General features: G+C 33.0%; 1 protein-coding gene across 8 annotated transcripts; it reads right to left on the bottom strand.

Annotated features, from left to right (window-relative positions):
* Window positions 1-1,675: 1,675 nt before the first annotated feature.
* Window positions 1,676-20,652, bottom strand: LOC116340782 (calcium-transporting ATPase type 2C member 1). Of its 8 annotated transcripts, none has more exons than XR_004201112.1 (8): window positions 19,991-20,652; window positions 7,015-7,258; window positions 6,704-6,860; window positions 4,941-6,608; window positions 4,690-4,868; window positions 4,183-4,550; window positions 3,851-4,115; window positions 1,676-2,635 (listed from the first exon to the last, which is right to left on the bottom strand). XR_004201112.1 is itself a non-coding variant. In XM_031767465.1 (8 exons), exons 2-8 carry the CDS (start codon window positions 11,715-11,717, stop codon window positions 3,963-3,965), a joined length of 2,832 nt encoding a protein of 943 aa, XP_031623325.1. In that variant the 5' UTR covers window positions 11,718-11,935; window positions 13,988-14,274; the 3' UTR covers window positions 1,676-3,962. The 8 variants fall into 8 exon arrangements, 7 of the variants coding, with proteins under 7 accessions (XP_031623325.1, XP_031623317.1, XP_031623305.1 ...); XM_031767465.1 differs by lacking the exon at window positions 19,991-20,652 and adding exons at window positions 11,655-11,935; window positions 13,988-14,274 and having other exon boundaries at window positions 1,676-4,115; XM_031767457.1 differs by lacking the exon at window positions 19,991-20,652 and adding exons at window positions 11,655-12,034; window positions 13,988-14,274 and having other exon boundaries at window positions 1,676-4,115.
* Window positions 20,653-20,859: the final 207 nt, after the last annotated feature.

A 20,859-nucleotide genomic window follows, 5' to 3' on the forward strand; every position in this document is an offset into this window, starting at 1 on the left:
AAATGTTATAAGGAGCATATATTTGCTTTCCAATATGCTTGTACGTGTTTTTATAAATGCTGGGTCATATTTTGCACCCATGTTATGTATGTGCTGATTTACACTGTCATAAATAGTTTAAATTATGTAAAACTTAGTCATTAATACGGTTGTAATTTGTTATTGTCCGATAACGCCATCGATATAGATACAGTCACTCTCATTTTCCATAAGACGGAAAAAATCGCAAAAAAATTCAAATTTTGAAAAACTCTTCTTGGTGTGGCTAAATATGACCCTCAACTGGAGCGGAAATTGGTTTTTAGAGTTATAACGCAATCAGTATGATTGACTAAAAATCCCAAAACTTCTATTGTAAATTCTCAATTTTTGGTTATTTTTTTATATTTTCAAGTGTTCACAAATTCGCACCTACAAGTTAGCTAAAAGCTCTTGATAAGTCTCAGCGGACCTGATTATGTCTATTCAATATGTTTTTTTCTGTGTATTGTTTGGTTACAAAAGTGCTTGAAAATCAAACTTTCCTGGGGGGATCAAGGGAAAAAATAGCCAAAAGTGGGCTCATTACATTATTCAATAACGACCATCAACCGATCGATTTCAAACATTTTTAGTCGAAAAATGACTTACATTCAATGTAGGTGTTGTATGGAACAATCAACTTTCAACAGAACTCTTAAAACCAGTTTCCGACCAAGCTGCGGGTCATACCTAGCCACACCAAGAAGGGTTTTTCAAAATTTGAATTTTTCGCGATTTTTTGCTGTCTTATGGAAAATGAAACTGACTGTATTTTTTGTATTGAATAAAATGGAAAGCATCTTCATTTCACTTCTCCATCAAACTTTTTTTTTCATGTTTGTGTTAAATGTAAATATCAGGCGAAACCCTTTATAGAAAATGCATTCTTAATTCGGCGTATTTTCATGCCAATTTCAATTGATAGTCTTCCCATCTTTGACCCAAGCATCTATTTAATCACCATTGCATGTTGCAATTTTTTTTTATTTATTGTGTAATTATCATTTTCTCCATTCGATGAATTACCGATGATAATATTTTCTTTAAATTATCTTCAAAGCATTTCCTGCAATTCTTTCCTCTTTTAAATTTTAATCATTTTATTGTATTATCAAATGCCGATACGATTTTAATGTTGTCCATGGATAGGCCAATTTATTGTTTTGTTCTTTCTGATGACATTTTTTTTATCATTTCCGCAATCAGAACCAATTCAAATGGCAAATAGAAATGCACATTTCTATTTTCATATCTCTCTATTCTCTCTTTTTTATCAATCATATAATTTGTTGTTTTAAAGCTGTTATTTGACCAATGCAAATGAGAAGAAGATAAACATACAGATAAAAAATAAATCCGCATTTTTTCAATAATTATACTTGATGGTGTTAAATAAAATTGATATATTTTTTGGGTAAAAGCGTGTATAAAAAATAATTTCGAAATAATTGTGTCTTTTTTTCAGGAGCCTGATTATAAAAACCAATCGAATTGTTTTTGTTTCATTTATTTTGATATAATACAGATTTTTTTTTAAACATAAAAGACAAAAAATAAAGATTTGAAGAAAAAAAAACATATATATTTAGTCGATTTTTTTCTTTTTCTTCTTCTTCTGTCATAAATATCTTGTTTTTGTTTTTCTTTAAGCTATATAAATACATTCTTTATTTCATCATCTTATTCGACGTTCGCTTAATTTTCTTTATCTTACAAAAAAATGATATCATCTGTTTTATGCAATTTTCTTTTCAATGTCTTTCATACATTGACAGTGTTCAGTCAAATTCTAGGTTTTTGCAAACTGAATTCGGAAAATGTTTGATTGATTTCTTCGGCAATATTTTTTTTAAATCTTGAAATTTGATGTATATAAGTTAAACGTATGTGTACTGTAGCTAATGAAAGCATTGACATTATATTTGCTGTTGAATTATTTCTTTCGCTTTTCTTTGTGCGGTTAATAATCTCGCAGACACAGAAAATAAAAAATTCCTAGCGTTCACAACAACAAAAATAAAACATTAATATTTGATCTATTGTAATATGCAAAAAAAGCTTTGAACAAAAGCAAGAATTTAAGAACCTGAATTGATTCAAATCGAGCGTAATTCAATGCTGAAACTTCGATCTACATTTTGTTTTTCTACGACATTAGCGATCGATCTTTCTTTTTCCGTCGTTTATTTTGGCTCAATTTGATAATAAATATTTTCACTAATGTTTTGCGTCCATGAAATGGTTTCAAATTTGTTCAACGAAATGGCTGTTCTTGTTTAAATTTTTCGTCTGGGAATTGTTCATTGATTTCGTAGAATTTGTTCCAAATTGAAAGAAGTCATCAATTTATTCATTTTTTGGACGCAAAAACGAGGCAATTTTGGACATGTTCTCTTATTTAATGTGCAGTGAACGTAATACACGTAAAATACCTAGTTAACTTAATATCTCAATCAATTCTCAGCTCTTTTTTCTGAATCTGAATCATTTTTTTTTGTTTTTTTTTCTCGTTTTTTTTTTCTTAATTTAAAAAAATACACATAAATTAAATAACAAAAATGCGGAGCCCATGGTAATAGTTGCGGACGTGTAAGTGTGTGAGTGAGGCAAGATGCTGTAAAAGAAAAATTGGCGCGATAAAAAAAAAACAACAAAAACAACTTAATATGGTGAGCGAAAAATGTGCGTTAATGGCTTGAATATGAGAAAAGCAGCTTGCAGCATTAAATAAAATGTTGGAAAATCAAAAGAAAAATTACACAACAAACAAACTCGAAAATAGAACAGAAAAAAAATAAATAAAATGGCAAACGTGGTTAAACACCAATCAAAAGAAAATATGTGTTAGTTTGTGTTAAATGTCGGCGAAAAAAATTCCATGAAAAGGAGGAATTACATTGTTATTTCTAGGTTTTTCTTTCTCTCTCTTTCTCTCTCTCTCTGAAAATGGTATGCAATTTGTTTCGAAACAATGCACTAGAATAATAAATATTTTGCTGTGTCAAGATGTGCTTTTAAGTGGAACAGAGTGACATTCGTTGAAATCACGTTGCTGTGCACGTGAATAAGGGAGATTTGTTCGTTAAACTAAGCCTAAAGTCATGTGTTATGATATTGAGAGAGAGGAAAAAATACAGTGTAACAAAAAATGGATTTAACGAATAAACAAAAGGGAACTAAAGATTTCACACAAAGTGATTTGAATGAAAAAAAAAAAAAAATAATGTGAATTTCAAAGGAGAAATTCAGTAAAAAATTGTTCTTTCTTTTGAAGAAAAGAAAAAAATTCACTTGGTGGGTAAATGTTGACACAAATGATGTAAAATTTCTGCTTAGTTTTTCATTTGATGAGACGATGGATTTGAATGTTCATCTGAAAAGACGTTGTTATTGTACTTTTTTCTTTTGATATTGTAAAGAAAATGTTAAAAAACTAAGCCGCAAATTAGAGAATTAACGCACGTAAAATTGAAAATGTTGTTTCGAAGGGAAAAAAAGCAGTATAAAATATATATCTATGTATATCTGAAGATTTTAAGGGAAGTGGTAGCCCCCGCTGGAGGCGCGTTGGTTCCTATGATTTAGAATTAAAATTTCAAGCTTGATATAGGTAATTTCCTATTGCAATGCTGCTGAATTTCTTTCTAATTGAGGTCTTAAACTCAATAACGCCCATTATGTATTTATTTGATTTGTGATTTTGATAAGTGTTGTTTGTTGTTTCTTGTTGTTGTTGTTGTTGTTGTTGTTGTTGTTGCTGCTGTTGCTGCTGTTGTTATTGTTATTGTTGCTTTTTTCTCTCCGATCCGTTTTTTTTCTTTTTACTCACTCATAAATATGATTTACAAACGTCTGCGTGGTTCCGTCGATGATGGGGAACCTCGGTGCGCGCTATTCTCACAGTTCACATCATTGGTTTTGTCAACATCACCCGCTAATTGTCATACGAAATCCATATCCGTTTTGGTTTTGTACATACGTTGCTCCATTGTGCGTTCAAACCATTTTTTCACCTCGGATACAATGAACACGGACGATGTTAATGTCACCAAAAATATTAAATCGTATGCGGTCAACGCTTCCGTTTGGAATACCTAAGGGGAGAATCACAAAAGAAAAGAATTAATTTAAAATAATCGACAAATAATCCGTTTGGAATACCATTTGTAGTGGTGGAAAATAAATCACAAGCAATTGGCCAATGAGTGAAAATCCAACGGCAAACAAAAACATTTTATTGGTAAATAAACCAATTTTAAAGATGCTTTTTGTTTGTGATCGACAACTGAGCGCATTGAACATATCGAATAATACAAAACAGGTGAATGTCATTGTTGTATCACGTTTTGTTCGACCGCCGGAACCGTCAAGCATTTCACGTTGAAATACCCATAGTGTGCCCAAAATTATAATGCTTGCTGATAGTAAAACGTTGATTATGACAGACTTTGTGATCATCGGTTGTTTAACGTTGCGTGGCCGTTGACGCAACACATCCTGATCAACAGATTCAACACCAAGCGATTGAGCTAGAAACGATGAATAGAAAAATGAAAAATAAAAACATAAACATTAAAAATAGAAACACAATTGCAAACATTGTGAATTAAAATAGCACGCTGAAAGCTCAAATGTTCGACTTGAACGGAAAAAAAGACCCATACTGACCTGGTGGACCATCCATAATGATATTGATCCAAAGAATTTGCATGGCATTCAATGGATTCGGAATGCTCATCAACGTAGATAAAGCAATCAATGAGAGCGCTGCAATCGACGTACTCAATTGGAATCGAACAAAGTTTCGAATGTTATGGAAAATCGCCTTGCCTTCTTCAATTGCAGCACTAAATTTACAAGAAAAAGCGAATGAAAAAAAACAGTCCTCTGAAATGGGCATCATCTTCTATTAAACTTACATAATTGTGTGAAAATCATCGTCAACCAAAATCATATCGGCAGCTTCTTTGCATACATCTGTTCCATTTTTGCCCATTGCAATTCCGATATCGGCACGTTTTAATGCAACGCCATCGTTAACACCGTCACCAGTCATACCAACAATGTTACCACCACGTTGTAATGATTTAACTATTTGCAATTTATGCTTTGGTGTAACACGATAGAAAATGCTTACATTGTTGATGCACTTGTCCAACTGTATTTCGGACATTTGATCCATATCCGTGCCAGACAAAATAATATGATGAACGGTATCCAAACCGATGAGATTTGCAACGGCAACAGCCGTTTCCTGTGAATCGCCCGTTACCATTTTAACGCTAACGCCACTTTGGCGTAATATTTCAATGGATTCACGTACCAATGGCCGTGGCGGATCAGTAATACCAACAATTCCCAAATACACTAAGTCCTGTAGTGATTTCCCTTTGGCCAATGCCAATACACGCAATCCTTTGCGACCCACTTCATATGCTTCGGCCAAAAATTCCGATTCCGTTTGTTTGGTAAGTGGTACAATTTGACCGCCATATTTATATCGGGTACATTGTGGCAATACCATTTCGAGGGCACCTTTTACAAAGAATATTTCCTCTTTGTTGTTACTGTATTTGGGTACAACACGAACCGCCATTACTTTTTGCTCTGAACTAAATGGATACTCTTGTAAACGTATATATTTGTCGGCGGCTGCATACAGGCCACATTTCATTCCAACCGCTAACAGTGCACCTTCGGTTGGTTGACCAAGCAATGCACTATCTTGAATAATTGCATTATTGCACACCGTTCCAACCTCCAATAAATGTGTAATACTTTCTTTGGCCATATCGATGCTATTGCATTCACGAATATGAATCTCACCTTGATCATTATAACCGGCACCCGTAATATCGGCCATATATCCATCTGATGTGATAATAACCGTGACTGTCATTTCATTTTTTGTAATGGTGCCCGTTTTATCCGAGCAAATGACATTTACACAGCCCAATGTTTCGACTGTTGGTAATTTTTTCACAATACAGCTTCGTTTTGCCATTCGCATTACGCCCAATGCAAGCGTTACGGTAACAACAATTGGTAATCCTTCTGGAATGGCAGCAACGGCCAAACTCACACCAATCGTAAACATTTCAACAACAGCACGACCTTGTATCCATCCCAAAAACATGATTATACCGATGATACAAAATGAATAGAAACTAAGCTGAGCACCCAAAATATCCATTGATTTTTGTAATGGCGTTTTTGGTGCTTCTTCGGCTTGCATCATTTTAAATACTTCGCCAAATTCACTGCGTTCACCAGTACTGACAACAATACCCTTTCCGCTACCACATCGCACCAATGTGCCCATAAACGCAATGTTTCGCATTTTTGTATGGTCTTTTGTAACGCCATTTGTTCCATTTGTATTGCCGCTGATGGCCGAATTGAACATAACCTCGGATGTTTTTGATGCTGGCTCCGTTTCACCGGTGAAACTTGATTCGTCAATGGACAAATCAATCGTTTCGAATAGGCGACAATCGGCTGGCACACGATCGCCCACATTTAATAGCACTATATCACCGGGAACCAATTCACGTGCCAAAAACGATTCCACACGACTCTCTCGCCAACTAAATGTCGGTAAATAAACAGAAGGACATTTTTCAAATGAAAAATTTATGAAATTACGGTGAACAATTGGATGTACTATTGTACTTGTACATACCATCGACATTCTGGTGGCACCAACTTTTTTAGTTCTTCCAAACTTTTTTCCGATCGATATTCCTGAATGAATGCAACGGTGACTACAATGATAATTGCTATCGTAATGCTGGCCGCATCGTCAAATTGTTTCATAAATATACTGACTAGCGCCGAACCTAAACATCAAAAGAAATGCATAATTTCGATTATTATTTTGTGTAGGCTGTGCTTGTCGTTGATTGAATATTTTATATGTGTGCATTCGGATTCGTCATAAACCGCAAAGCGAAAAATATTTAATGATATTTTGAGAGAAAAAAACACACTTACCCAATAGCAATAAAATAAGTGGATTTTTAAATTGATCTACATATTTTTTCCACGCTGGTTCATCTTCATCCGCAAGTAATTCATTGTATCCGATGATTTTTGCTCGATACTTTGCCTCTGACCATGTCAAACCGGTGCGAATGTCTACACGTAAACGTGCTGCCACTTCGTTAGCTGCATGAATCGATGAATCAGCTGTCGATGGCAGCATTTCCAATTCTAACAATGAACTATCGTCTGACGACTGTAAAATAAATGACATTCATTAAAGAAAAACAGCAACATGTTAAAAATTTAGATTTTGAAATGTTTGTCACATTAATTAATCAAAAAAGTGCAAAAATATGTTTTACGAAAAATGTGTTTGATGTGTACACTGTACAAATTTATTCTACGAAACGATAATGTTTTGTGTCAAAATAGCAATCAATTTGAACACATTTTTCACACAAAAAACATTACTATTTGTTCAACGAAGAATGTTCATATCAATCTAATAAGCAATTTACATTTGGTTTATTCATGAAACGAACACAAACATTATCGTTTCTTGGAATTTGCAATTTATAAAAGTATCATATACAAAATAGCCGCTCATTTCAATTGCGAATCGAGTCAATAGATCTTTGCTGATAAAATTTCAATAGAATTATATTGATACACTTGTTGAAACAACAGGTTCATTCGTAACTTTTATTGCAATTTGCTTTTATTTTTCGTTTTTTTAAAGGAAAAACAAAAAGGAAATGTCGATTTGTGCCAATAAATCCTATTTTCCGATCGATAGCAAAAATGTAATGTTTGAAGAAAAAACAAATTCACCATACGAACGAAGGAGTTTTTTATGCTCAAAAAAATTGCATATTTGGCACACGACAAACTACACGACGGACCCAACTAACAAGCCTTAAATCACAAAACGATTCAAAACAATATAAAGAACACGAAAAGCACATTCAAACGTACACAAATACACATGCACACAACAAAAACCGAAGATTTACTGGTGAAATAATAAAAAAACACACCAAAATCGATATGAAATAAAACCGAACTAAATAATCTAGTTTATGTAAATTGTCGATTTGTGAAGCTACGATTCACAGCAAAAAAGTACATTATGAGTGGATAGTTAGTGTTTTTTTTCTCTTCTCAGTATTTGTTGGTTGGTTTTCACTTAACCTGGATATTTTTCTATTTCTTACGCACTCCAGGTGGACTAATATTTATCACATTGTTAAAATCTCCAGTATGCAAGATACATTACCGGTAAACCATGTACATTTACGTTATGAATTGATTTTGACAGCAGCAGATGAACTAAACCTAACTCGAGTGTACAGAACAGTACACAACGCACGATGCGCGATATGGGAACAACGCAAACACACACTCACACAGGCGACAAAGTAAAGAAAAGACGAAACTACGAGAACAAGAAAGAAAGAAAAATGACGAAAAGTCAACACAAGTGCGTGTATAGTGTAATACACATATTTTATACGTCAAATAATTTATGTGTTATGTATATTTGAGGCTATCACAGAATTACCGAACGAATGAAACCAAAAAAAATATGGTAATAACATACATTGAGCGAGAGCAAGAGTGTATGCCTGTATTAAAAAACTATTTGATTTTGTGCGGTGTTTCAGACGAAAAACCGATGTTTTCTTCTCTCGTCCAACACAATCGATAAGCAATCCCATTTTTATTTGCTCTCTATTTTGTTTACACACATTTTATGGTCGGTCTCTCTGGCTTTTGTATTGTGAAAATGCCTCACGATTCAATTCAATAAATATGATTCAGTTTTTTTTTCTAATCAGCATTGAAGTTTTTTTTATTACGACTGGAATTTATGTACAATAACATTGGACAAATGAAACGCAAATTGACTGTGCAAACGCACACACTGAATGTATGTAAGGAAATGATATTGGATTGAGTATTTCTGTTTCTTTCGTTTTATTTTGACAGTTCAATGTTCAATTCGGTGGAAATTAATGGCACACGATTTACGTGGAATTCCCTGGTTGGTTGTTCCTTTTTTTACTTTGGTCGACTTCCGTTAAAAAGCTCAATGTAAATATTGACAATCACATCAATCGATTTTTCGAATTATTACTCGTGTGTGATGGATCTTTTTCGGGTGGGCCAAGAGTCGTTTTATCAAACAATTGATAAGAATGAATACAGCATAAATTGAGCTATTTGGCATTCCATACACATGTCACAATCATAGACATCAAATGGATCATATTGTCCATGTTATATGGTTTGTAAAACAATATGCATTCTCTCTCTCTCTCTCTACTTTTTATTATATATTTGGCACTTGTAATCAATTTTAATGAGCCAGCATTGCTAATGGCATTGAATTTTATATTTTTATGCATGTTAGCCACTGCCAACACTGACCAAATAAAGGTATGACACCATTTATTGAATTTCCTTCATTTGTGCAGTCTTATCAGCTGATTTTATATCACGTAGTTCATTTGTTTTCATCAATGGCACAACAATCAATGTATTTGTGTGCTGGTTGCTTTGTCAATTAACTCGATTATACAATAACACATGAATGTCCCTTTCGATGAAAGAAAACCATCAATATGCATACAAATGAGTCAAAAGGCAGATTATATCAATAACAACAGTTGCATCAACAAAACTACAAATTCAACACCAAGTCATATGATTATGTAGCTGTCATTGACCGACTAAAATTTTCATTGCGCTAGCCACACGTTTGACGTTGCGCTGCCAAATGACAATTGTAACGCTGCTTTTGTATATTTCAGATGGAGCCACGTCATGACTTGTTACGATTGTTATTTCTTTTCTTCTTCGTTTTTTTTTTGTATTGTTCATTGTAAAAATATATGATTTTTGATAATTCTGCTAATAATCTATTACGTGTTCGTCTACATTCTCTCTTTCGTATAAGTTTCATGTGATTTTTCTCAGCTGCTTGAGACTTTTTCGCCAAAAATTTAAATGAAATTATAAACGGTGATTGAATTGCACTGCATGGTAGGAATGAAGGTTGTTTTTGTATGAGTTTAAAGGACGTATTTAAATTTTTATATCTTGACGTATTGTTGACTAATCGTATTTTTTATAATATATCTTATTAGAATCGAATTACGCTTTGTAATTGATTCTTGTTTCAAATTTTTGTTAGGAAACAGCTGGAAGTAAACATTCGACTTGAATCGATTGAGAATAATTGGTAATGATGAAAATCAAATAAATTGTTTGCCCAAAATAAAATGTGAAAACATAAAAATACACAAAACACATAAAAATACACACATTTGTTGTCTGTGTCAAAATGTTTGGGCGAAAATAAAAAATAGTCAAAATATCGAGCATTTATATAAATTCATTCAAACGTATGATGATGAATCTAAAAATATATAGTAACATTTCTCTCGCCATCCATGTTTGATACGCTTTTTTTCTCTATCTTACTTTCTTTCAATTCTCTTCTTTCAGCAGGCATAATAAAGCAGCGTGCCCACTAATAAAAACGTCGTAGAAAATTTTCATTTCTGTTACGTAGAACGTGTTTTTGCATTCGATTTGACTGATTATCAGCATTTTTTTTTCATCTTCTTCGGCTTACTCTTGTGGGTTGCTGTTTTGTCGAAAGCGTGAATGAAGTCAAAGTCGGTGCGTGCTTTGTTTTGTTGTGCACGCATTCAGTCGTTCGTCCTCAATTAGACGGGAATTGAAACAAAGAAAGTATAGAGCATCATGTTTGTAAGTATTCATTTGATTCGGGCACGTAGTCAAAGTGAATGATTTTACAGAAAAAAAAATATTATGATGAGTACTTCTATGGGTTTCTATCGTTCCTTTTGATGTGATCAAAAATGATGTCGGGTGACTTATGCTTTCCATATTCCTACACAATATGTTGTTGTTGTTGTTTTTTTGCTTGTCATGAAAAAAATGAAAGGAGAAAATCCTGTTCTGTTTTTGCACTCGTTTTTGTATTTCAACAGTTTAAGCGATGAAGTCAACGACTCATAAAGCCACACATACAATTTACTTGAGATTCAAGAGTCTCAATGATTTTGTAATGAATTTATAACTTTTCATTTATGAAATAAGAACCATTCACCGAAAAATGATCTTATTCTAAGCTTTAAGTGGTAAATGTATATTTAAAAAACTAAGAAAACATGTCTGAAAACAATTTAAGTTGAAAAATTAGCCATTTTTGTAAATAATAACGAAGATTTATCTAAAAAAAAAAAACTATTTGCAACAAAATAAGATCTATTTTTCACACAACATTTCACAATCGGATTTCATCCGATTGAATTCATTCCAACATGTGTAATTTTGCATTATAAATTTAACATTAATTCCAAGTGAAATCAGTGAATTAAACTGAATTTTCGATGTTGTTATTAAATTGATCAAAATCTATCTATTTTCCAATCAATGCGCTTGTTATCATTAATGTTTGATGAAATGGCAATTTAATTTTAGTAAAGGACTTATGCGGCTATGCTTCCGATAACGAGATGCAATCGTTTTATCCAAAAAAAAAAAACACACACACACATTATGTCATGATAAATGTATGCGTATAACATACAACGATGTGAAAATATGTGATTTACCGATTTTCCCGTTTTTTCGTCAATAGTCCCATTTTTATCGTTCTCCACGATGGCCGCCGTCATTGCGTTCCAATTTGTGTGTCGTTTGACACAAGCACACACACGTTTTAACAACGATTGGATTTTCAACTGCGATTATTTAATGTTTGCATATGTAAAAGCCACCCAAATCCACCGTTTCTATCACACAATGCACAATGTTTATTTAACCACACCGTAGTCTATATGTCTATCTTTCGCTCTCAAATCCAATGGATATATATTTTTCGAACAAACAGCACCTGCGAATTTCCGCCAAATTATTGGATTTTCTCATTATCTACTCACATAAATTGATAATAATCATCGATATTTCATTTTTCAAAAAGCGTGTCTATATCCTGAAATCATACAAAACATTATCTACATATGGACAGAGATCGAAAATCGAACGATGTTCATATTTGCACAATTCGAATGATGAATTAGTTTAACTATGGCTTAAGCACGTTAACATTATTCCGTTTTGAAATTGAAACATTAGTAACAATTTCGATTACATTTTCTGGGGCTATTGATTCAATTTTCGACATGGAAAGTTTATTTGTTACGTTTTATGTTTTTTCTTGTTAGAGTATGTTTTTAAAATTGAGCACAAAATGGACAAATTCTGAAAAATGTGAAAATTTATTGCTGAAAATGTCTCAGTTTAATTACGAAGAAGCAAAAACTGTTTTACGTATTGAATCACTTTCTTGCTCGTCTTGATGCTTGGTATCCTAGACTGGACTGAGCAACGAATGTAATTAAATGTTGTGTTTGCTGTGTATATCAGCTGCGAAATAAATCGAGCCGACAATGGTTCGAGTGATGTCTGCTTGTACTACTACTTGCAGATGTATTTTTCACAGACTATGAATCATAATATGCATTGTAAGCACTATGAAACGGAATTTTCACAATTTAATGAAGGAATATTTCAAGCCGAAGCCGGTCGGTCATTCGATGTACTGTGTATGAATTCAAAAAATGCTATACAACATGAGAAAATGCTGAAAATTATACGTCGATTAAATATGCGTGCTCGAGAAATGGAAGTGAAATGAGAAACGTGTCATTTATCTTGCTAGTTAAAATGAGGAAGAAATTGAGACGGGGAGAAATATGGAGAAAGGACTTAATTCCATCATAATTCGCACATATCCATATAAAATATAATAATTAATATTGACGGGGGAGTCGAGTCATTGAATTCCAATATGGAATAAAGGAGAGAAAAAAGTTATTCAACTGTAATTAATTTAGCACGAAACCGATGATACGTTTATTTGCATAAATGAATGTGAACATTGGGATCTATTGAGCGTGAGCGATTTATTTTCGATGCGCGCTCAAGACTAACATATACAATATGGCAAGTTGAACGAACAAGAGATTGAAACAAAATGACAGGCGAATGATTCAAATGGGGAAAAAATACTTTCCAAGTAATCGCGTATATAGCATTAGAATATAATCTCTTTGAGTGTGCCTTTGTTCGATTTCATTTGTTTGATGCATTCAAATGAATGGAAATGGAGTGGTTTTTCAAACGATTTTCATTATGTGAAAATCGGTGCTTGTGCTATCACTTTTGTTCCATTAAAAGCACACAAAACAAACACATTTGCACATATGCACACGCGGATTGTACTGAAAAGCCGTTGTTGTCTTGTCACTATTTGCACCAACAAAAATTGATGATGAAGAAGAATGGAAACGATGTACAACTCCTCGGCTCGCAATCCAGGTTTAATGCAACACTATGCGAAAATTTAATAACACAAGATAGCGAATGAGAACAGGCACATTACAGTGTGCTCTGATTTTCCATTAAACGCTTTTGAACCGTCGTTTGAATTATTGATTTCACAACGGGTCTTATTTTGCCATCCGGGTATAAATACGTGTGAATGAAAAAGAGAGAAAAAAACCAGAGCACTTTGAACACATTTGTGTGCGCTTTTTATGTTTTGTAATAACGTTCAATTGGTTTTTAGCGAAGTGGCGCTTTTTCTCGTTTTCGCTATTCGCCATTCTCCACTTTTAATCCTTCGGTAAAAATGCAATTTCAATTATATAGCCCTCCCGATTGTATTGTACTTAAGCCAGTTTTTTTTGTTTGGTTTTTGATTTCAAGTGTTGCAATTGCACCAAATAATTAATGGTTGAAGTCGAAAAATGTCACTTAATCAATTCACTGCAAAGCACTACTTCACTATTTTCTTTTTATAACATTTTTGTTTGTTCAACGAAAATCAATTTATTATTTTATTTTCACATAAAAATTTCTCTTTATAGACATAATTTAAAACCTTGTTTTATTGTTGAGTGTGTCGAAACTTAATATGTGGAAGAAAAAATATGGTAGAAATTGTGATTTTGCTGAATCATCATCGAATGTGGTCGATGTGCACGTTGATTGTGGTGCGATTTTCTTTTTCGAAAACCGTTTTGATTTATATGTGTGTGTGATAAACGGATTCTGAATTTTCGAGAGAAAACTCGCGGCTCTTTATTATTTGTGCCGCTTAGATCGAGTTTCAAAATTGAAATGAGTAGTGTGTATCGTGCACACAATGCGATATATTGGAATGAGCGAACGCGGCTCTTTTTTTTCTTCTAGCTCTCTCTCCCCCTCTCTTTCTCTCTCTCGCTCTCGCTCTCGCTTTTGCGTTCTATGAACTCAAACAGAGATATATTTTCGGGTTACTTTTCAGTCGAATGTGCTTTTTTCTTTTATTTCTTTCATTTCCTTTCGATCTATATGTGAATATATGTGTGCACTATCACCTCCACCTCCAGCTTTTCAATACAAACCAAAACGCGATCACATGCACACCAAGTTTTAGCGAATATTGCAAGTAACAAAAACAACAGCAGTCCGACCACCATTCAAATCATATGAATGAGAAATAGAGTAATATACACAGCACAGAACATATATATATATACGTCGTGAAGGAGGCACACACAACCAGCACAGCACTAAAATAAACATCCAACAGATCCACACACAATTTCGAAATAATATAAAAATAAAGCAAACACCTTCGATGATTCAATTCTATAAATTTTATGTTTTGTAAGTGTGTTTGTGTGCATGTGCATATCCAGCTTTTGCCGCAATTTCATTCCGGGAATCGCGTGTTTTCTTCATATCTTTAATGCTGTTGTTTTTTTTTGTTGTTCGTTCTCCATTTGTTTCATTTTCGAAATTGAAATATTTATATTCTATAGTTTGCTATTGTTATTTTTCATCTCAAAAGTTTTCCACGGTGATTGGAATTTGTAGGCAACGTAAAATTATTCTTGACTTTTGCATATTCTCATTGTCAGTTTGAATGACTTTTTTTGTTCAAATTCTATACAATTCACGCACATTATATTTCTAAAGTTGATTTCTCTATGGAAGATGGCAAAACAGAAGGAGAGAAACTCGATAAATATGCAAACTTTTAAAATGAATGTCTGTCTGTAGGTAAATTTCCTACTTTGCGTCAAAACTCTGTTTACCTGCTGCCATTCAATATTTAACAAACAAACAAACAAACAAGAAATATTAAAATACTTTTAACTATAGGAACTTGAATGGATTTCACACTCTTCACAATGAGAACATTACACAAGATAAATAGATCGACCGATTTGACGATTTAAATTCCGTTCGTCAGCGCTGGCGAAATGCATATTCTATAAATGCGATAATAAAATTCTGTTTGTCTGTTCGTAAATTTATTCGATAAATCAGCGTTCATTAGCACCTGTATTAAAAAATCGGCAAACATTGCAAAAAAATGGTTGAACAAAAGCCAATTGACAACCAAGTTTCAAATAGAAATCGAACATTAAAAGAAGAGCGAATTTTCGAGATCGATCAAAGAAAGGTTAAAAAAAGGTTGAGTTTTTTTTAACGATAATCAAATCGATGACAGAAAAAATCTGCCAAAAATATGGTTTAGCCAGACTCTCGATCATTCTTAAACGTAGAGTATGTGAATAATTTGATTGACATCAATTTTCATTTATTATAAGTTACTTATCATGGGTGTATTATTATCTCTTGCTTCTGGGGAGGATACGAAATACAGATACACATGGAATCTGAATTATAAATTAAAAAAAAAAGATTTCAAATTAAATACAGGTGAATTGTCGCTTGTTCAATGAGATAACATCAATGTTATTGTGGGTATAATGTGTGATATTTATCGATTTTTTTCTTCCATGGTTCGCTAAATTCCATATAACATTGTAAGCCCATATTTTTGTTTATACATTTATTAATTAGGAAAATCACCCGGGACGGAACTTTTCCAAATTCAATTCGAAACACGACACATTTCATTGGATTTGTGTTCATTCTGTTTTGCAAAAAAAAAATAATAATCTGCTGTTTACAATGCAGTTAGAAAGTTGTGCCAAACAATGACACATACCGTGCGTCTGGTCATACTGAACATTGAACCGTGTGAATGATGATGATATATGGCACGAGATAATATGCGAAAAAAACGTACACTTTGCAAATGAACAACAAAATAAATTCGAATATCACGGACGTTTTTTATTCTCTCCCGCCACTGAAATAGTAGTGATTTGGTCGTTTTTTATTTCAGCATTTTTTTAAAAATAATTTTGTATGCACTGTATTTTTAATTGTCATGGCAAAATGCCTTTAACTCCATAGTCTTTTTCGAAACATTGTTTAAATGAAGAAACATATAATTTTGCACTTTTGATATAATTTTATTGAATGATTTCCAGTTTTCTCTCTGATAACAGCTAAATTATATGTTAGTTTTTAAATCGCTGAATCTGAAATGTGAATCATTCACACAAGAATTGAACGTCATATGCTTATTGTTAAATGTTTTTGGTATTCATTTTGTATTTCATTTGCATTGACATTATACAAATGGGTAATTTGAAGTCGATTACATTGACCATCGCCACACACACACACACACTTACACGAAACGCAAATGTAACAAATGGAATGGATCTCATTGAGTCATATAATTTTTTTAATTCAAATTCGCATACATAAAATTCAGCTGTAGTTGGTGCAATTTTTATTACTGATTATTACTAGGGGGTAGACACAATAGAGAATGAATGAATACCAATGAATTGTTATAATACCTATCAATTTTCAAATACGACAATTACTTACTTATTTAAAGATTACTTGTACCGAAAATGTGAATACCGTGATTACCAAATATCAAACTGATATCGGCAATAAAGATTTCAAGTTTTTTCCATTTCGTTTTAACATTCACCATTTCGAAATTTATTTTAATTTTTTCTGTTTTCTTTCTGTTATTTTTATCAAAATTGTTTTTGCATTTATTGAACCAATTGAAATAATACACTTAATAGCGTTGAAAAAGTTTTTTTAATATTTGGAAGATAATATTCATATATGCACATTGTGAGACGTTGCTGAATGCATTGACATTTCGTCTAAAACTGAGAATACCAAGAATACCAAGAATACCTTCAATTTCGGTGAATATCTCAAGTAATATTCTATGTGTCTACCCCCTAGTTATTATCCGTAAACGTTTACTTATTATTAACATATACATATCTTGTTGATGAAAAAAAAAACATCAATTGCTTTGCGTTGTAGTAAAATGTTTAAATTCGAAATCTGAATTGAAAATTTATATGAAAACTCAAAAAAATGCCAGTTTAGTTTTAAAATGAGTTCACAGATTCAAACTAATTGGCATTTTCAATTTTCAGCAACTATTTTCATCGAACGAAACCAGACATTATAATGAGATATTTTCAGCCAGATGAATCAGCTCAGCCAAATTCCTTCAGGAGCTGAAATGGAGTGAAAACAATAAGAGTGATTGTTATAGTGATTGTAGCAATGTAAGTGTAATTATAACCATAAGAATCACTTCTATTGTTTTCACTAAATTTCAGCTCCTGACGATATATGGCTGAGCTGAATCATCTGGCTGAAAATATCTCATTATAATGTCTGAACGAAACAAAAGTTTGCAACGAAAATAATTTCACAAACATCAAAATAGATAAATTTTAATTATCGCATGATGACCCCATATTTCTGGTTAAATTATATTTGTCATGGCCAACAATTTTCTTCTCATTAAAAATTAACATTAATTTTGATTAGTGTCAGATGTCGAATTGTATGTTTCCGCCGAAATGGATGGAAATATAAATGAATAAACGTCATTTTTTCTCTCATTTGGATATAATTAATTTTTCATATGGAACTGTAAATAAATGTAATCACTGTTTTGACACTGTTTTCAGTTGGTCTAATAAAAAAATCGAAAGAGAGAATTGTGGAATGTATCGAAAAACCAGATTGGACCGCCTCGGTGCAAATCAACGCTATGGAGTCAAGCCATGCGAAAAATTAAAACGCCAATTTATTTATTATTGACATAGGAATCATTACAGCACTTTTCTCTCTCCTTTCAATCATCTCTGCTATTAAAACGTATAATCAAAATATGTTACAGTGGAACCTAACCACATTGGCATCCAGAATGATTTTGAATGTATTCAAATGGCCATTTAGTTAGTTCAACTCACAATTTCGATGAACGATAACATTTTGTTTGGTCTCATGTAATTGAACTATTAGACGGTTTATGTGACCACTGCAGATATATACAGACACTGCAAGAGTGGCATTTCATCATGAAATGATGATAAGACATTGAAATGTTGACTGTTCATCAATGGTTCAATGATTGGCGTATGCATGAGATGACTCTCCACTTGAACGAAGTGGAATCATTGAAATGTATATTATTGTTGTTAGTGTTGTTGTAACTTCCCATGTTTGTTTGTGCCGCAAAGCTTTTGGATGGATGCGCAAGTGTAGGTGAAACTCAATAAGTGAATTGAGACTACTACATTCCATCGCACGTGTGTCAACACATTTTCCATTTACAAAATCAGAATCAGTTCTGCAGATAGAGGTAGAGTCGACTATGTGGACAGTGTATTGCTCCTCATATGGTTGATATTAGTTATTTTCGATATCAAATAAACACCTCACAGCCACAGGGTGCATACACAGTAGCTATGATGAAAATGTAAATTCGTTCGATGAAACGAATAAAGCATGAGAGAGAGAGAGAGGAAGGGAGAAAGATATTGACATATTCTTTAGCTTATATGCAAATATGTTCTCTTATCTCTCTATGCATTATACCCATTTTAATTCATTCGTATTCACACTTTTGTGTTTACTATTTGATTTTTGTACAAGATAGACCGAGAAAACTTCAGAGAGAAAGAGAGAAAGTGGGATGAAAAAGTAGTGGTGAACATCGTTCAAAAGGATATTGATCGTGAATGCGGTATATCACTGGATTAAATCACACTTTTTGTTGCATCAGGGTTTTTTTTGTGATGCATTGTTCATGACGTGCATGCATCAACTAAATTGAAAAATGTTTCTCGTCACTCTTAATGGCATGTCACCAACAATTCGTCATATTCTAGACAACGACAATGAGCAAAATAAACCACAACGAAAATATAGAGTGGGAAAAAACTGTAGTAAAAAGAACAAATGCCGCACATACAATCGCAATCCGATTGGGATGCGAAAAAAAGACAATAACGGAACAAAACAACGAAGAAAAAAAATCGGTTGAAAATATTTGTACAGTTTCATTAAATGTCCATTTAGACAAAATGATTCAATGGAAAAAATACCAAATACGCCGTCAGTTTGTCAGTTCATGAAAATGCACGGTCAGCGCTTGCAAAAAAGAAATTAGCGCCGACTTCTTTTGAATTGGACAAGTTCATTGACAGGAATTTTGGTTGAAATGCACGGAGGATGAGAGCAAAGGGAAAAATAAATATTCTTCCTTTTGATACGCAAAAGGCGCAGAAAAACGACGAAAAATGCAATATGTTACATGGTTGACAAAACGAAATTGCATTCCATCAAAGTGCAAGCGGATAGTACGGGGAGTTAAAGGAAGACGCAAACATTTTGTGAGAGTCTCATTTATTTTTTGTTGTTGTTGCAACATTAAAGAAAATAACTTATAACGAAAAGAGAACTTCAATCGAAACGGAACCGTTTAAAACGGCATGACAAAAACTCACAAGCAAATGGCAAACACAAGAAAATACGTTTCATATTTTTGTTTCCTATTCTCCCTCTTCTTTTTCTTCTTGCTCCGATTTTTCCTTTTTAAGCTTACATTTTTTTTTTATAAATTTGTTTGCATTGGTGTAAAAAGGTGAGGCGAGAAAGAAAAAAAAATAGAGCGCGTGTGGGGTGTAAAGTCAAAACTTACCGCGTCCGTTGATTGTAAATCGTCTTTGGAATGATTTGATAAAAAGCTGTCATCCAATAGCAAATCGCCTTTGATGTTTGTCGATACCTTCTTGTATTTTGAGTAATTTTGCTTCACTTTGTTTGATTTCATTCTCTTTATATATATAATTTGACTCGTATCGATTTAGATGGATGTGTTTGTGAATGTATGTCGCAGTAGTAGTAAAATTCCGTTTGATATTTTCGAATGTGTGTCCTTTATCGGTTGCATGAATTCATTTCGAAATTGATTATAATATCCGTTGATTTTTCATTTAGATTTCCGTTCACCGATAAAATCTATTGATTCTTGTTTTAATTAGTGGTTAATAATGTCGATTCGCCTTTGGCACGCCACTACAATCATACATTGGATGTAAGAATGAACAATCCTCAATTATGATTGTGAGTAAGTCAAAGAGAACCAAAGTAACGAAGAACGTTTCATGACCACACGTATCGATGTTTGATAATTTTGTTCGTTTCTTTGTCCTTTCGTCTTCTAATTTATTTATTTTTTCTCTCTAAATGTTGCAAATAATGAATCGATCATAAAATTAAAACCATTTTAACGTTCGTTAGCGATTATGGTTTATAGTTGCTATCGTAACGTTCAAAATGCTGTTCATTTCCTTTTTTTACTCCAATATTTAACAGGATATTAATTTTTTTGAATGTACCGCTACTGCTGACTCAACCGTAGTCTCGGAAACGGATATTATCAACGAAAAAAAAACGTAACGAGAGAGAAAAAAGCACAAGTTTTGTCACTGTAAAAACGCCAATACAAACTGACCGAACAATAACAAAAAAAAAACATGGAACGCGAAAACAAATTTCTGTATGCCG

This window comes from Contarinia nasturtii, unplaced genomic scaffold, assembly GCF_009176525.2.
Source record: "Contarinia nasturtii isolate CC-2019 unplaced genomic scaffold, AAFC_CNas_1.1 Cnas_scaffold_129, whole genome shotgun sequence".
Lineage (NCBI taxonomy): Eukaryota > Metazoa > Arthropoda > Insecta > Diptera > Cecidomyiidae > Contarinia > Contarinia nasturtii.

Excerpts from the sequence above, each read along its gene's own strand:
- LOC116340782 (XM_031767445.1), bottom strand. The coding sequence starts at position 20,122 with ATGAAATCAAACAAAGTGAAGCAAAATTACTCAAAATACAAGAAGGTA. Across the intron at positions 6,609-6,703 it reads GTGCCACCAGAATGTCGATG|TTGGCGAGAGAGTCGTGTGG; the intron begins GTATGTACAAGT and ends ACCGACATTTAG. Across the intron at positions 4,116-4,182 it reads ATTTTCCACCACTACAAATG|GTATTCCAAACGGAAGCGTT; the intron begins GTATTCCAAACG and ends TTCTCCCCTTAG.